This window comes from Mobula hypostoma, chromosome 2 (assembly GCF_963921235.1).
Source record: "Mobula hypostoma chromosome 2, sMobHyp1.1, whole genome shotgun sequence".
In the NCBI taxonomy this organism is placed as follows: domain Eukaryota; kingdom Metazoa; phylum Chordata; class Chondrichthyes; order Myliobatiformes; family Myliobatidae; genus Mobula; species Mobula hypostoma.
Window position 1 is genome coordinate 218,709,103 of NC_086098.1, and position 18,165 is coordinate 218,727,267.

Below are 18,165 nucleotides of genomic sequence, written 5' to 3' on the forward strand. Positions count from 1 at the left end.
TTTGTTTTGCTCATAGTGAGGGTAAGATTGTAGCTGTGACACCATGTCATAGGTGCTTGATTTCTTTCCTGTATCTCAACTCAACATCAGTGGAGAATAGAAGAAGAAGGAATCACTCTGGCTTCTTAATTCTCCTTACCTGCAGCTCAGTTTGATATTGATGGATAGGGCAGAGCATCCCAAGATGTCAGCCTTGCGGGAAATTCAACTGAACTTTATTGATAATGCTGCTTGTACAGTACATTAACGCCTCCCATGTGGGAGCAGCTAACTGAGTGGCATAGGAGTAACTCTATTAACTACCACTACATCTCCCATTCCTGAAAAAGATAGAAAAACTAGGTACAGACTTCTTGACCATAGAACTGCATTGAAATTATAGTCACTGAAATTGCATGATTCAGTTCACTTTATCCACAGTACATAACTCATACTCCTTACACAAACAAAAAAAGAATTGTCAACATTATAACTGTCTTTCTCTTTGTTTTTAACAATGTCTCACTCTCTTTGTTTTCTTCCTTTTCTTCACTGAGTTTTTAAAAAATATTTCATTTTGGGAAATGCTTTCAACATTTAAAAAAGCATTAAATCTGATGGAGGTCAGGGTAGACTAGCTGAATACTCCGGCAAAGTGAGAGGATTATTCTGCCTCTTTAGTCACTTGCCCTAAGCTATTAGGCTATGCAGTATATCTCTGTGGTGGGGCAGATAAACGACCATATCTGGTATAGGTCCTGGAAGTGTTGGAGTGGATGGAGGTTCTTGAACAGGTGTGTCCACCCCAAGTAAGTGGTCCTTGTTATAAGGGTCAGGCCACTCTATTTCTTTATCTTCCTTTTATGGACTTTGAAACTATAGAAACGCACACCTGTACCACCTGATTTCACTTGTGACGTTCTGATCACAAACAATCTTGGTGCATGCTGCTGGACAATTGTTCCTTTGGTGGATTGATTTTAAACCCAAAAACAGATTCACCACTCCTGAGTGGCCACAAAGACTTTATTTGTGTCTGAGGTCATGCATGATATTCGTTTTCTCATGCTGTGTTGTCTCAAAATTTCTCGCTCTGTCTAAGTCCAGTAAGCGAGATTGGAGAAGGGAAGGAAGAACGGGCAGGCTTATTGTCGGTCTCCGGCCCATTGACAGCTCTTATGAACTGCAAGATTCACAAGGGGTGTGAAGCGATAAGCTAACAGTGGTTTGTAGGGGTATCTTGTCTTCAGTAGGAGACTCTTAACAGTTTGCTCTGTTCTGTCCACTTCTCCACTTGCCTGTGGGTACTTGTCTGCTTTTCAAACTCCTGGACTTTGAATTCTGAGCAGCTGAATTGTAGATTGGTGATAACGTATCTTCTTCGCTGACAATCAACACTGGCGCACCTCAGGGGTGTGTGCTTAGCACACTGCTCTACTCTGAATACACATGACTGTGTGGCTAGGCATAGCTCAAATACCATCTACAAATTTTCTGATGATACAGCCATTGTTGGTAGAATCTCAGGTGGTGATGACAGGGCATACAGGACTGAGATATGCCAACTAGTGGAGTGGTGCTGTAGCAACAACCTGACACTCAACGTCAGTAAGATGAAAGAGCTGATTGTACACTTCAGAAAGGGTAAGACGAAGGAACACATACCTATCCTCATAGAGGGATCAGAAGTGGACAGACTGAGCAGTTTCAAGTTCCTAGGTGTCAAGATCTCTGAGCATCTAACCTGGTCCAAACACATTGATGTTGTCATAAAGAAGGCAAGAAAGCCGCTATGCTTTATTAGGAGTTTGAAGCAATTTGGCAGGTCAACAAATATACTCACAAACTTCAATAGCTGCTCACTACTCTTTGGCATCTCTGACAGGCTGCATCACTGTCAGTATGGAGGGGCTACTGCACAGGACCGAAAGAAGCTGCAGAAGGTTGTAAATCTAGTCAGCTCCATCTTGGGCACTGGCCTACAAAATACCCAGGACATCTTTAGGGAGCGGTGTCTCAGAAATGCAGCGTCCATTATTAAGGACCTCCAGCACCCAGGGCATGCTCTTTTCTCACTGATACTATCAGGTAGGATATATAGAAGCCTGAAGGCACATACTCAACGATTCAGGAACAGCTTCTTCCCTTCTGCCAACCGATTCCTGAATAGACTTTGAAACTTTGGACACTACCTCACTTTTTTTATACAGTATTTCTGTTTTTGCACATTTTTAAATAATCTATTCAATATACATAATTGATTTACTTATTTATTATTACATTTTTTTTCTCTCTCTCTCCTAGATTATGTATTACATTGAACTGCTGCTGCTAAGTTAACAAATTTCACATCACATGCCGATGAAAATAAACCTGATTCTGATTGTGATTCTGGACTGTTGTCTGACACAAGAGTCTCTGGTATTCCATGGCAAGTGAATACAGCTTTCAGGTGCTGTATAACTGCTGCTGAGGATGGAGAGGACAGCTTGGACACTTCAACAGTCCATGAATTGTAATCATGTGAGGAGATATTTAACCATATAACCATACAACAATTAAGGCACGGAAACAGGCCACCTTGACCCTTCTAGTCCATGCCAAATGCTTACCCTCATCTAGTCCCACTGACCTGCACTCAGCCCATAACCCTCCATTCCTTTCCTGTCCATATAGCTATCCAATTTTACTTTAAATGACAATATCGAACCTGCCTCTACCATTTCTGCTGGAAGCTCATTCCACACAGCTACCACTCTCTGAGCAAAGAAGTTCCCCCCTCATGTTATCCCTAAACTTTTGCCCCCTAACTCTCAACTCATGTCCTCTTGTTTGAATCTCCTGTACTCTCAATGGAAAAAGCCTATCCACATCAACTCTATCTATCTCCCTCATAATTTAAAATACCTCTATTAGTCCCCCCTCAACCTTCTATGCTCCAAAGAATAAAGACACAACTTGTTCAACCTTTCTCTGTAACTTAGGTGCTGAAATCCAGGTAACATTCTAGTAAATCTTCTCTGTACTCTCTCTATTTTGTTGACATCTTTCCTATAATTCGGTGACCAGAACTGTACACAATATTCCAAATGTGGCCTTACCAATGCCTTGTACAATTTTAACATTACATCCCAACACCTATACTCAATGCTCTGATTTATAAAGGCCAGCATACCAAAAGCTTTCTTCACCACTCTATCCACATGAGATTCCACCTTCAGGGAACTATGCACCATTATTCCTAGATCCCTCTGTTCTACTGCATTCTTCAATGCCCTAGCATTTACCATGTATGTCCTATTTTGATTAGTCCTACCAAAATGCAGCACCTCACATTTATCAGCATTAAACTCCATCTGCCATCTTTCAGCCCACTCTTTTAACTGGCCTAAATCTCTCTGCAAGCTTTGAAAACCTACCTCATTATCCACAACTCCACCTATCTTAGTATCATCTGCATATTTACTAATCCAATTTACCACCCCATCATCAAGATCATTAATGTATACGACAAACAACATTGGACCCAGTACAGATCCCTGAGGCACACTACTAGTCACTGGCCCTCAATCTGACAAACAGTTATCCACCACTACTCTCTGGCGTCTCCCATCCAGCCACTGCTGAATCCATTTTACAACTTCAATATTAATACCTAACGATTGAACCTTCCTAACCAACCTTCCTTGTGGAACCTTGTCAAAGGCCTTACTGAAGTCCATATAGACAACATCCACTGCTTTACCATCATCAACTTTCCTAGTAACATCTTCAAAAAATTCAATAAGATTTGTCAAACATGACCTTCCATGCACAAATCCATGTTGACTTTTCCTAATCAGACCCTTTCTATCCATATAATTATAAGAATACTTTTCATCAATTTACCCACCACTGACGTCAAACTCACAGTCCGATAATTACTAGGTTTACACTTAGAACCCTTTTTAAACAATAGAACAACATGAGCAATATGCCAATCCTCCAGCATCATCCCCGTTTCTAATGCCATTTGAAAGATTTCTGTCAGAGACCCTGCTATTTCTACACTAACTTCCCTCAAGTTCCTAGGGAATATCCTGTCAGGACCCAGAGACTTAGCCACTTTTATATTCCTTAAAAGTCCCAGTACTTCCTCTTCTTTAATCATCATAGTTTCCATAACTTCCCTACCTGTTTCCCTTAACCTACACAATTCAATATCCTTCTCCTTAGTGAATACCGAAGAAAAGAAATTGATCAAAATCTCCCCCATCTCTTTTGGCTCCGCAGATAGCTGTCCACTCTGATTCTCTAAGGGACCAATTTTGTTCCTCACTATCCTTTTGCTGTTACTATAACTGTAGAAATCCTTTGGATTTATTTTCATCTTACTTGCCAAAACAACCTTGTATCTTCTTTTAGCTTTTCTAATTTTTTTCTTAAGATTCTTTTTACATTCTTTATATTCATTAGTTAGGAACTAGAAGAATTTGAAGGTGGCAACAATCATCTTGAACATTACAAAGGAAAGGAAGATTCCAATAACATTGGAAGAATGTGTCTACGCTGATTTTCTTCATTTACAGTTGACCAAAAGAACGCGGCAGCATACATTGTATGAAGTCCTCCGTCAAGAATTTTTAGGAACAAATGCACTGTTTTATAGTATTATAGTAGTATTGATTGTTTTCTAATTTGTTCTGTATTTCATTTAAATACATCGTTCGACACTCAGTTAAATGGTAGTTGGCTTATTTATACATTTTTAACTATTTCTGTGAAACTTCACCTAATTTGGATTGCTGCTTAATGGAGCCAAAATTTCCAAAATGTCCGATTTGTCCCTGTTAACCGGAATTCACATAGTTGATCCAATTTGCTGCCTCAAAATATTCCTTTTGCCCAGGAAAGGAATAAAACTTCAAACAACAAAAATAAAAATTCCAAAAGATCTAATAGCATGGCTGGATTTGAGGTAAATATAAGTACTGGGTGGTAGTGGAAGATGGTTCTTCATAATGTCAGAAGAAATGCAATGTTTGGGAGTTGAAAAAGGTTATACCATTAATGACTGCTATAAAGGCTTCCACAATGTTCTGAAGTATGGAAATATAAGATTTTCATCTATCAATGTTTCAGGTTTAAATTTTGTTTATTTATTTTCAAATTCTTCTGTAGAATACTCTTAGAACCATGTTTACTCTTAGAACCCTTTTTAAACAATGAAACCACATGAGCAATACACCAGTCCTCCGGCACCATCCCCGTCTCTAATGACATTTGAAATATTTTTGTCAGAGCCCCTGCTATTTCTACACTAACTTCCCTCAAGGTGCTAGGGAATATCTTGTCCGGATCCGGAGACTTATTCACTTTTATATTCCTTAAAAGCACCAGTACTTCCTCTTCTTTAATTGTCATACTTTCCATAACTACCCTTCTTGTTTCCTTTACCTTACACAATTCAATATCCTTCTCCTTAGTGAATGCCGAAGAAAAGAAATTGTTCAAAATCTCCCCCATCTCTTTTGGCTCCGCACATAGCCATCCACTCTGATTCTCCAAGGGACCAATTTTATCCCTCACTATCCTTTTGCCACTAACATAACTGTAGAAACCCTTTGGATTTATTTTCACCTTACTTACCAAAGCAGCCTCGTATCTTCTTTTACCTTTTCGAATTTCTTTCTTAAGATTCTTTTTATATTCTTTATATTCCTCGAGTACTTCATTAATTCCATGCTGCCTATATTTATTGTAGATATGTCTCTTCTTCCGAACCAAGTTTCCAAAATCCCTTGAAAACCATGGCTCTCTCAAACTTCTAACCTTTCCTTTCAACCTAACAGGAATATAAAGATTCTGTACCCTCAAAATTTCACCTTTAAATGACCTCCATTTCTCTATTACATCCTTCCCATAAAACAATTTGTCCCAATCCACTCCTTCTAAATCCTTTCGCATCTCCTCAAAGTTAGCCTTTCTCCAATCAAAAATCTCAACCCTGGGTCCAGACCTATCCTCCTCCATAATTATATTGAAACTAATGGCATTGTGATCACTGGACCCGAAGTGCTTCCCAACACATACCTCCGTCACCTGACCTATCTCATTTCTTAACAGGAGATTGAACACTGCCCCTTCTCTAGTTGGTACCTCTATGTATTGGTGCAAAAAACTATCCTGCACACATTTTACAAACTCCAACACATCCAGCCCTTTTACAGTATGAGCTTCCCAGTCTATGTGTGGAAAATTAAAATCTCCCACAATTACAACCTTGTGCTTACCACAAATATCTACTACAGGTTTCCCCCGTCCTCCGAAGATAGAGCGTTCCTATGAAACGGTTCGTAAACCGAAATGTCGTAAAGTGAAGAAGCAATTACCATTTATTTATATGGGAAAATTGTGTGAGCGTTCGCAGACCCAAAACAACCTACCAAATCATGCCAAATAACACAAAAAACCTAAAATAACAGTAACATATAGTAAAAGCAGGAATGATATGATAAATACACAGCCTATATAAAGAAAAAATACTTTTCCACAATCATTATTAAACTGTTCTCCGTAGCGAAAATCTCATGCAAGTGCCGTCGGCAGAAAATCTCACGCAAGCTCTGTTAGCAAGAACACTCTCTCCAATAACCTTTAAGCTATGAAGCTGCCAAATCATACCAAATAACACGTAAAAATACACAGCCTATATAAAGTAGAAATAATGTATGTACAGTGTAGTATCACTTACTGGAATCGGGAAGACAGCGCCGAGCACACTGATGATAGTGTGTTAGGCTGAGTCGTCGCAGGTTGGGATGGTGAAGTGGCCCCCACCCTCCAGGCTGCCGAGTGATACATTGCCATGAAGCATGCAGGAATGCAGCGGTAGCCGGGAGGCACACAGCACATCTTTAAGAAAAAAACTGAAATAAACAAGTTAATTAATTAGGTGCCGCCTGGCTTGTAATTGTCGGCCCAGATCAGTGCCGATTTCCGATTGCGTTGTCTCTAATCTGGGCCGACAATTACTTGTCGGCGGCACCTAATTAATTAGCATGTTTATTTCAGCTTTTTTCTTAAAGATGTGCTGTGTGTCTCCCGGCTACCATTGTATTCTCCACTAATCGGTATCTGTCTGTGGCCTGGGGGTTGGGGTGGTGGGACACTGGGGTGTCACCTTGTCATCGTCTGTTTCCATTAGAGCAGGCAACTCATCCTCTTCTATCTCTGCCCGCCTCGATGACGAAGGTCAAGGTTCGTTATCTGATGCAGAAGGCTTGCTTGACTGCTGAGCCTCGTGCATTTTTCTATCACACAGTTCTTTGTAAGGACTCAAACCATCCTGCAAATATCCCCTAAACCGACGTACCCTTTCAAAATTAAAGTTGTACTTTATCATTACTCATTTGGTTTCAATTTTTATCCTTTTTTCTTCCAATTGCATCAGCTCTTCATCTGTCAGTTCTTGGTCATGGGATGCCAAAACCTCTTCAACATCATGTTCGTCAGCTTCCACAAGCCAAACTCACTTTGTTCTTACTCGTTCACCATGATCAAAATGCTTAATTATGTCTAGTTTTACGCTAAATGTAACACCCTTACGAGCTCTTTCAGGCTTTTCTGATACCTTAGAACTGATCTTGCAAACTGCTGCTCACAGGCACGTGTTTAAGCAATGCCGGCGAGAATGCAGTTCCGAATCTGGGGAGAGCGGCTGCTCGGGGCATGCGCTGCCTTTTATCGCGCGCTGCTTTTTTTCCGTAACAGTGAAAACACCTTCTGATAGTGAAAACAGGGTACTAATGTAGGTCTTTTGTAACAGTGAGGTTTCATAAAGTGAACGTTCGAAAAGCGGGGGCCACCTGTATCTCCTTACAAATTTGCTCCACCACTTCTCGCTCCCCATTAGGTACTCTATAATACACCCCTATAAGTGTTACTACACCTTTCCCATTCCTCAGTTCCACCCAAATAGCCTCCCTAAACGAGCCCTCTAATCTATCCTGCCAGAGCACCGCTGTAATATTTTCTCTGACAAGCAATGCAGCACCTCCCCCTCTTGTCCCTCCGATTCTATCACACCCGAAGCAACGAAATCTTTTCAGTTTGTCTCCTTTCACTTTGAAAATCTCTATGCCTGCCATTTGCCACAAAAAGATTGGGAATTCTGTGAGACAGAAAGACTCAGCATGATTTTTGTGCAGTTTTCCGCATGCTTCACACCACTTTACATAATCTCCCATGGTGAGAAATTTTGGGACAGCACCATGTGAGAAATGAAGAGCATACATGATCTCAGACACAGAGCAAAGTCTTTGTCACCACTCAGGAGTGGTGAAGCTGTTTGGGTTTCAAAACAATTCATTAAAGGAACAATAGTCCAGCAGTGTGCAGAGCAGGCCACCAGCTGGTTTGTCTTGCTCTTAGGCAATAGTTTTCAATGCCTTGATGTCCTTGGTGGATTTGATTGATGATTTTTGGTGTGCATAGAATTAAAATTTATTTAAATCTTACATCCATCCCACAATGTGAGGGAGTAAAAATCTTTGCTTTTTGTCTCCATTGCAATGTACAGACAAGTAAATCTGTAAGTCTAATTGCTATGGAAAGAAGCTGTTCTGTAGTCTGATGGTCCTGGCTTTAATGCTGTGGTACCATTTGCCAGGCAGAAGCAGCTGAAACAGTTTATGGTTGGGGTGACTGGTGTCCCCAGTGATCTTCCAGGCCTATTTTACACACCTGCTGCCAGAAATGTCCTCAGTGGAGGGAAGTTCACATCCACAAATGTGTTGGGTTGTCGGTACCACTGTCTGCAGTGCCCAGTGATCAAGGTTGGAGCAGTTCCTGTATCAGGCAGTGATACAGCCAGTCAGGATGCTCTCAACGGTGCCTTGTAGAAGGGCTTGAGGATCTGGGAGTTCATGCCAAACTTCTTCAGTCACTTGAGGTGGGAGAGACGCTGTTGTGCTTTTTTTTGCCACAAAGCGGGTGTGTGCAGTCCAGGTGAGATCATCGGTGATGTGTATACTGAGGAACTTGAAACTACTCACCCTCTCAACTGCAGACCCATTGATGTTGATCGAGCCAATCCTGTCTCTGTTCCTCCTGTAATCCACAATCAGCTCTTTTGTTTTTTGGACATTGATGGAGAGGTTGTTATCTTAGCACCACTGTGTCAGGGTGTCAGTTTCTCCTCTGTAGGCTGTCTCATCACCGCTAGAAATAATGCTGATCAAAGTCGTGTCATCTGTGAATTTGATTAGCAGATTGGAGCTGTGTGCAGCAGCACATTCATGGGTGTAAAGGGAGCGAGAAGGAGGCCCAGACCTTCAATAACCATCCTTCACAACTGGTGGCTGCATCTCACCAAATTTTGCCTGTTAAATAAACACACATGCACGCGCACACACACTACTTTTATATCTACCAGTTCAGCTCTCCATATTTGTGATACCTCGTGTTCCCGTATATAAGCACCCAAATACACACAAGAAATGAATTTAACTCAGCATTGCCTACCCATTGTTTCAGATTTTATCTTCAATGCATATCTGAATCTGAAGACCAGTGCCTGAAATCAGTTAATTGCTACATGGGCTAACCCCAATAATCCGTCTATCAGAGTATCGTGGATGATTCTTCAGCAGTTCTAGTCAATTCCATTTCTTTTACATTCCTGCAGTTTTGAGATGCCTGGGAATTCCTTCTCGAGTTGTCACAAACTTTAACTCTGCTCACGACACAAACGGCAACTTAACAATCGAGGAAGTAATAGATGAATCTGGAAAACTGCTTGGTGAACAAATATGGTGAGTCACAATGGTATTAATTAAAATTTAATACAGGAATAATTTCAATTGTTATTACTTCAAATTGAAACTAATAATCAAAACTATTGGATTAGACAGTGTACAAGATTTCATTCTATAGTGAAAATGTTAGTTTAAGCTCTTGGATATTTATCCTTCAGAAATTATGATCCAATATTTGAGACCAACATCCATCAAGCATGTTTAATCCATTACTTTCTGTACAAATGTGCATCTGCTCTGCCTGAGGTGAACATTTATACTCATAGAACATTGTGCTATTTCTTCAAGTATTCAGAGATTTTTATTTTCCTTGGCAATTGTGGTGAAAGGATTAACTTGATTTTGGGGATGGTGGCAATATATAACTTGGGTGAAAGTCTTCATGTTGTAAGACACATTGGTATGTATATAATGTCCACATGGACGTTAAAATGGTGTCCATCTTCTTCGTATAACTTCAGTTTATGTAAACTTATGTCAATTTATGTTTGTCTTGTTCATAATGTATTGTGAGGCTGTTGAAATTGGCTAGTTTTCATGGCATTTGCGCCTTGGGGGTATATGCCATATGACCATAAGACATAGGAGCAGAATTAGGCTATTTAAAGAATCAAGTCTGCTCCACCATTTCATTGTAGCTCACTTATTTATTCCTCTCAACCCCATTCTCCTGCCTTCTCGCCGTAACCTTTGAGAGACAGTATATAAGCCAAAAAGTTTGACAGTATATAAGAAAAATGTTACGATAGTCTTGGGGGATTTCTATCTGCAGGTAGATTGAGTTGGTGCTGGAATTTGTAGAATGTCTACACGATGGCTGTTTTAGAGCAGCTTGTGGTGGAGCCCACTAGGGAAAAGGCAGTTCTGGACTGCGTGTTGTATAATGAACCAGATTTGATTAGGGAACTGCAAGTAAAGAAAAAAAATTGGAGGCAGTGATCATAATATGATAGAATTCCCCCTGCAGTTTGAGAGGGATATATCAGATATCAGTATTACAGTGGAGTAAAGTGAATTACAGAGGCATGTGACAGGAGATGGCCAAAGCTGATTGGAAGGGGACACAGTCAAGGATGACCATAAGACTCTAAGAATTAGGCATTTGACCCATCACACCTACTCCACCATTTCATCATGGCTGATCCACTTTTCCTCTCAGCCCAAATCTCCTGCCTTCTGCTTGTATCCCTTCATGCCCTGACTAATCAAGAATCAATAAAGCTCTCCATTAAATACAGTGTTTATAAAAATAATTCACCTCCCTTGAAAGCTTTCATATTTTATTTTTACAAAATTGAGTCATAATGGATTTAATTTGACTTTTTTTGACACTGAACAACAGAAAAAGATTTTTTCATGTCAAAGTGAAAACTCATCTCTACAAAGTGCTCTAAATTCATTATAAGTATATGTCACATACCCCATGATGGGTTAAAGATCCAGCAGAAATGGAAAACACTTGGGAGTCCAGTATTGCTATTAACTAATGGTATTTATTAGTAACTACGCAATACAGTGATACAAAATCAGATATATAAAGCAGGTTAGCAATGATTATATATAAGTAAGTGTGGAAATATATATAGAAACATAGAAACATAGAAAATAGGTGCAGGAGTAGGCCATTCGGCCCTTTGAGCCTGCACCGCCATTCAGTATGATCATGGCTGATCATCCAACTCAGAACCCTGTACCAGCCTTCCCTCCATACCCCCTGATCCCTTTAGCCACCAGGGCCATATCTAACTGCCTCTTAAATATAGCCAATGAACTGGCCTCAACTGTTTCCTGTGGCAGAGAATTCCACAGATTCACCACTCTCTGTGTGAAGAAGTTTTTCCTAATCTTGGTCCTAAAAGGCTTCCCCTTTATCCTCAAACTGTGACCCCTTGTTCTGGACTTCCCCAACATCGGGAACAATCTTCCTGCATCTAGCCTGTCCAATCCCTTTAGGATTTTATACGTTTCAATCAGATCCCCCCTCAATCTTCTAAATTCCAACGAGTATAAGCCTAGTTCATCCAGTCTTTCATCATATGAAAGTCCTACCATCCCAGGAATCAATCTGGTGAACCTTCTTTGTAATCCCTCTATGAAAACCAAACTTCTTTGAGTCTAGGGGTAAATAGGTAGCCTTACAAAGATGAGTAAAGTTCAGTTCAGTTTGTGGTATTGAGTTGAGTAGTGATGGAGAGAGAGAGAGAGAGAGAGAGAGAGAGAGAGAGATTTGAGTCTTCAGGTAAGCTGACACTGTCAATCTTCCCGTTGTCCTCTGAAATCCTTTAGAAGTCACTGACCATAACCACAACAAGGGGACCGTTCTTCTGTGGTAGAGTTATCAACCCAGGCGAGGGTCGGACACACAAATAATTCCCCACCGTTTTTGCACTGCGAGAGCCACTGATCGATTCTCCTGATCGATCCTCCAAAACCCACTTTTTCTGTGGGCACAACAAAGCTCATTCAGTATCCAAAACCATGTGTCTGTAGGTCTAACAGCTGACCTTCTATTTATCTCACCGTGCCGAGTACCAACTGTCCATCAAGCAGCTCCTCCCTTCTTTCTCTGTAAGAACTTGGAAGCTGCTAGTGTCCTTGTAGAAAGTATAAACATGCTGCCGAAAAACCATAACACCATCTCAAAGTAATCTTCGCCTCTCTCTCCCCTTCTTTCTCTCTCTTTTAACAATTTGTCTGTGTTGGACAATTCTCCCTCTCTTTACAAAAGCACGGTTCATAGGGGTAATTCAGGACCCCGTCACACCCCCTTCCTTTTAGAAAAAAATGTTGACGCAGTCAAAATTTTAGTGTAAATGTAAATTACAAAGTTTAAAACAATGCATGTATAGTCATCAGATAACAGAGCAAAAATGTGTACAATTTCTAATTTAACAGCTAGATAAACAATCAGCTATAATGTTGTCAGTACCTTTCACGTTTGATTTCTAAGTCATATTCTTGCAATATCAGACTCCAATTTAATAACCTTCTATTCTTATCCTTCATCTTAGTTAGAAACACCAACAGATTGTAATCCATGTAAACCACAAGTGGTCTCTGGGCAGGACAAACATAGACCTCAAAATGTTGTAAAGCCAAAATAAGTGCTAGTAATTCCTTTCCAACAGTGGAATATTTTTTCTGATGCGCATTAAATTTCCTTGCGAAATAAGCTACTGGATGTTCAATGTCATCCACACCCTTCTGTAACAGTACTGCCCAAGCAGCTTCATCGCTAGTGCCTGTCGCTATAGAAGATGGCTTGGAAAAATCAGGTGCTTTGAGCACAGGATGATAACACAGGATGGTTTTCAGGCATTAAAATGCCTCCTGGCAAAGATCACTCCATTCAAATCTTACCCTCTTCCCTAGGAGTTTCGTTAGGAGGCAAGCGATGTCTGAAAAGTTCTTACAAAACTTACGATAATACCCAACCATTCGTAAAAACCTTCTCAAAGCTCTCTTGCTGGATGGAACAGGAACCTAAGCAACAGCTTGAACCTTGGCCGGTACAGGAGCTGGTCGGCCCTGGCCTACTACATAACCCAGATATGTAACTGTGGCATGACCAAAATCACTTTCAGCGAGGTTCACAGTAAGATTAGCCTTGGACAGCCTTTCAAATCAGTTTTTCTACCGCTGCAATATGTTCTTCCCATGTATCATTCCACCAGACCACTAAATCATCAATGTAAGCCCCTGTGTTTTCTAACCCTCTAATCACAGAATTGATCATTCTTTGAAATGTCCCTGGAGCATTTTTAACCCGGATGGTAAAACATTGTATTCATACAGTCCAGATGGTGTCACAAATGCTGATATTTCTCTGGCCTTCTCTGTTAAAGGAACACACCAATATCCTTTTAACAGGTCAATCTTTGTAAGGTATTTAGCCTTCCCCACTGTATCAATACAGTCATCCACTCTCTTTCCTTGTTCCTTCTTGTTTCCAATTTCTTGTTCAACCATTTTACTTTCCTCTAAATTCATTCTGTAAAGATGCTCTTTGATCGTCTGGGCTGAATTTACAACGACGTCATGCACTTCAGTTGTACACCGTCTTGGAATGTCAGGGAATAAATCTTTATGCTTGCTAATTAATTCTTTCAATCGTTTTTGAGGTGTAGGTTCCAACTGATGGACCTTATCAGTAATATTTTTCAAAACAATGGAATTCTTAAATCTTGATGATACTAGATTCAGCGGGTTAAAATGATTTTGCACCTCATTCCCAGCCTTCACGACTCCATTTGCTTTCATAACAATCCTCCCAAGTGCCATCCTATCAAACAAGTGTTTTATTTTAATTTGAACATTCTGCAAACCTTCCTTTGCAAGGTCACAAACCTTATTAAATCTTTTCTGGAATTTCAAAACATAATCTAATACGCTGACACACATTTCCAAATCAGACCACAGTTCTCTGAGTAGGGTCAAAGGTCCTTTGGGCCTATGGCTAAAAATGAATTCAAAAGGACTGAACCCCAGGGATTCTTGAATTAAGTCTCTAGTAAATAGGAGTAGGGGAACCCCCTCATCCCAATTTTTCCCATTTTTCACACAACATGTTTTAATCATGGTCTTAAGAGTGGACTTGAACTGTTCCAAGGCTCCCTCTGTGTGAGATGCAGATGACACAATGTGCTTAGCTCCCAATTCTCCAACTATCCCCTGGAATGTTCTCGAAGTAAAGTTACTACCCTGGTCAAATTGAATTTCTCTGGGCAGACCTACCAGTGTGAAAAACTTACTGAATGCTTTTACCGCAGTCTTGGCCTGGTTGTTTCTGAGAGATACCGCTTCAGGGAACCTAGATGCAGCACACATAACAGTTAGCACATACTGATGACTAGCTGCAGTCTTTGGCAATGGGCCAACACCATCCACTATGACCCTAGAAAAAGATTCACCAAAAGCAAGGTTCAGTTTAAGTGGTGCTACTTGAATATCCTGATTAAGTTTCCCCTCAACCTGGCAAGTATGGCAAGTCCTGCAAAAATTCACACCATCTTTTCTTGAACTAGGCCAGTAGAATTCCTTCATAATCCTGCTCACTGTCTTTCTCACTCCAAAATGTCCACCTAAAGGCATCTTGTGGGCCAAGTTTAAAATTTCAGCCCTGTAAACCTTTGGAACCACTACCTGAAGCACAATAGCCAAATCCTCACTTTCAGGCACAGTGGCTGGTCTCCACTTCCTCATCAACACCCCATGTTTAAGGTAATATCCCACTGTCTCTTTCTGAATTTCATCCTCAGAGAGAGCTGTCTCTTTTAAAACCACAGTTTCAGGATCTTTATTTTTTTCCTCTATGAATTCCTTCCTTTATAAAGACAAGTCTTTCTCATCCTCCTTACTCTCCTCAGTCTTACTACCCTCTAAGTTCTGTTGGTATAAGGACGGTAGGAAAGTTAGATAAATCAACACTGGCATCAGCAGACTTTTTAAACATACTTCTGGTTACTGCTCATGCGGGATACACATCAGCATCTATGGGTGGGTCTTCAGCAGCAGCAGGCTTACTTGTGAGCTAAACTGCGGGGTAAGCATCTCCACCTGCAAGGTCATTACCAAGTAAGACATCAACATGGTCTATCGGTAGTTCAGATCACGCCCGTATTGTGACTGGTCTGGATACAATTCGCATTTCAAAACTATCTTATGCAAAGGCATGACCCCAGTCCCCTTTCCAATACCTTTGATAATATTCACTTCTCCAGTCTCTGTCTCAGCACCAAATTCCAAAACACTCTTTAATACCAGGGACTGAAAAGCTCCAGTATCTCTCCAGATTCTCACTGGAACTGGGGTTGACCCCTCCTTTAGAGACACAAACCCATTTGAAATAAATCTCTCGAGTCCCTCTTGAACTCGGTCGGACCACTCCTCCTTCAGCAGTGTTTTAACCGTCTGAACGCAGGTATTTGGGGTTTTCGCGTTCTCTTTTCCTTTTTCCCTCTTCATAGCAAAATAATTGGACACCACATGACCAGGTTTCCCGCAAAAGTAACACTTGAAACTGGGAAGTTTTCCCCCCGACTGCTTTCTTTCCTCCTTACTTTTGTCACTAGTCCCTGTCTTACTTTCTGGTTTAGCCGGTGCATTATCTCTACTACGTATTCGGAAAAAACCTAACCTTATGAGTTAAGGCATACTCATCTGCTAATCTAGCAGACTCTGACAGTGTCACTGCCTCTTTCTCATCTAAGTACGTCCTTATACCATCAGGGACGCAACCTTTAAACTGTTCAATCAATATCAACTCTTTCAGGTTGTCAATGTCCTCACTTGCCCCTTTCGAGGTACACCAGCGATCAAAGTACATCTGCATCTCATGGTCAAACTCCAACTACGTGCGGTCCCAACGCTTCCTCAAATTTCGGAAACTTTGCCTGTATGACTCTGGGACCAACTCGTAAACTTTAAGTACAGCACCTTTCACTACATCATAATCATTTGCGTCTACAACAGGCAACGCCGAATACGCTCATTGGGCCTTCCCTTTAATCACACTTTGTAACAGAACAGCCCACTGATCTCTCGGCCAGTTCCGATTCATGGCCACTATTTCAAATTGTAGGAAATACCTATCGACTTCTGTTTCCTCAAATGGAGGTACCAATTTAATTTCTTGGCTAATATTAAATGGTACAACCGGCTCCCTACTACGGCTTGGCACTGGAATTCCTTGCCACACCATCTCCCTCTCAAACTCTCTGCGTTTGTCTGCCTTTCTAGCCTCATGGATCCTCTACTTCTCTGCTTCATCAGCCTCGAGCTGTTTTTATTTCAATTTCAATTGCAGTTGAACCTCAGTCTCAGTAAGTACTTTACCCTCAGCGAATAACTCTAACACCTCCTCATCAAACTTTCCTTCAGCTATATAATGCTGGGCTATTATCGTCTGTATCTGAGCTTTCATCATTCTTGTGGTCACCGTTAGTCTTAACTTTGGAGCAATTCCCAACAGCACATCACTCTTAGCATCATCCAGTTCTTCAGGGGTTGGCTCCAACAGAAACCTCTCAACACTGATGTCCATTTCTGCTGTTTTTCCACACAAACAAATCAAAAGGGATTTTCCCCCAATCAATTCAGACAAGCCTCCCATAACTCATTCAAATGCCGGATGCAGGCCCCAATTTTGTCACGTAACCCATGACAGGTTAAAGATCCAGCAGAAATGGAAAACAATTTCGAGTCCAGTATTGCTATTAACTAATGGTATTTATTAGTAACTACGCAATACAGTAATATAAAGCAAGATATATAAAACAGGCTAGCAATGATTATATATAAGTAAGTTTGGAAATATATATGTAAACCAAGCTTCTTCGAGTCTAGGGGTAACTAGTCTTACAAAGATGAGTAAATTTCAGTTCAGTTTGTGGTATTGAGTTGAGTAGTGGTAGAGAGATAGAGAGAGAGAGATTTGAGTCTTCAGATGAGCTGACACCGTCAATCTTCCCGTTGTCCTCCGAAATCTTTTAGAAGTCACCGACTGTGACCACAAGAAGGAGGACCGTTCATCTGTGGTAGAGTTATCAACCCAGGCGAGGGTCGGACACACAAATAACTCCCCACCGGTCACACCCTTTTCACACTGCGAGAGCCACTGATCGATTCTCCTGATCGATCCTCCAAAACCCACCTTTTCTGTGGGCACACCAAAGCTCATTCAGTGTCCAAAACCATGTGTCTGTAGGTCTAACAACTGACCTTCTATTTATCTCACCGTACTGAATACCAACTGTACATCAAGTGGCTCCTCCCCTCTCTCTCTGTAAGAACTTGGAAGCTGCTAGTGTCCTTGTAGAAAGTATAAACATGCTGCCAAAAAACCATAACCATCTCAAAGCAGTCTTCGCCTCTCTCTCTCCTTCTTTTTCTCTCTTTTAACAAGGTGTCTGTGTTGGACAACTCTCTCTCTCCCTCTTTTCAAAAGCACAGCTCATAGGGGTCATTCAGGACCCTGTCACATACAAAACACAAAATAATTGCATAAGTATTCACCCCCTTTAACATGACATACCAAATCATCACAGGTGCAGCCAATTGGTTTAGAAGTCACATAGTTAGTTAAATGGACATCACCAGTGTGCAGCCAAGGTGTTTCAATTGATTGTAGTAAAAGTACACCTGTATCTGGAAGGTCCAACTCCTGGTGAGTCATTATCCTGGCAAAAGCTACACCATGAAGATAAAAGAACACTCTAAGCAAATCAATAGACAATAGACAATAGACAATAGGTGCAGGAATAGGCCATTCGGCCCTTCGAGCCAGCACCGCCATTCACTGTAATCATGGCTGATCATCCACTATCAGTATCCAGTTCCTGCCTTAGCCCCATAACTTTTGATTCCGCTATCTTTAAGAGCTCTATCCATC

The 18,165-nt window shown here is 40.9% G+C and overlaps 1 protein-coding gene across 1 annotated transcript in view; it reads left to right on the forward strand.

Moving 5' to 3' along the window:
* Positions 1 to 18,165, forward strand: part of LOC134357876 (protein-glutamine gamma-glutamyltransferase 2-like) — a gene marked incomplete at its 3' end in the record, with an annotated part of 67,479 nt that overhangs the window by 37,937 nt on the left and 11,377 nt on the right. Inside the window, 1 exon segment of the mRNA XM_063069617.1 lies at positions 9,647 to 9,773. Coding sequence (XP_062925687.1) covers positions 9,647 to 9,773 — 127 coding nt within the window.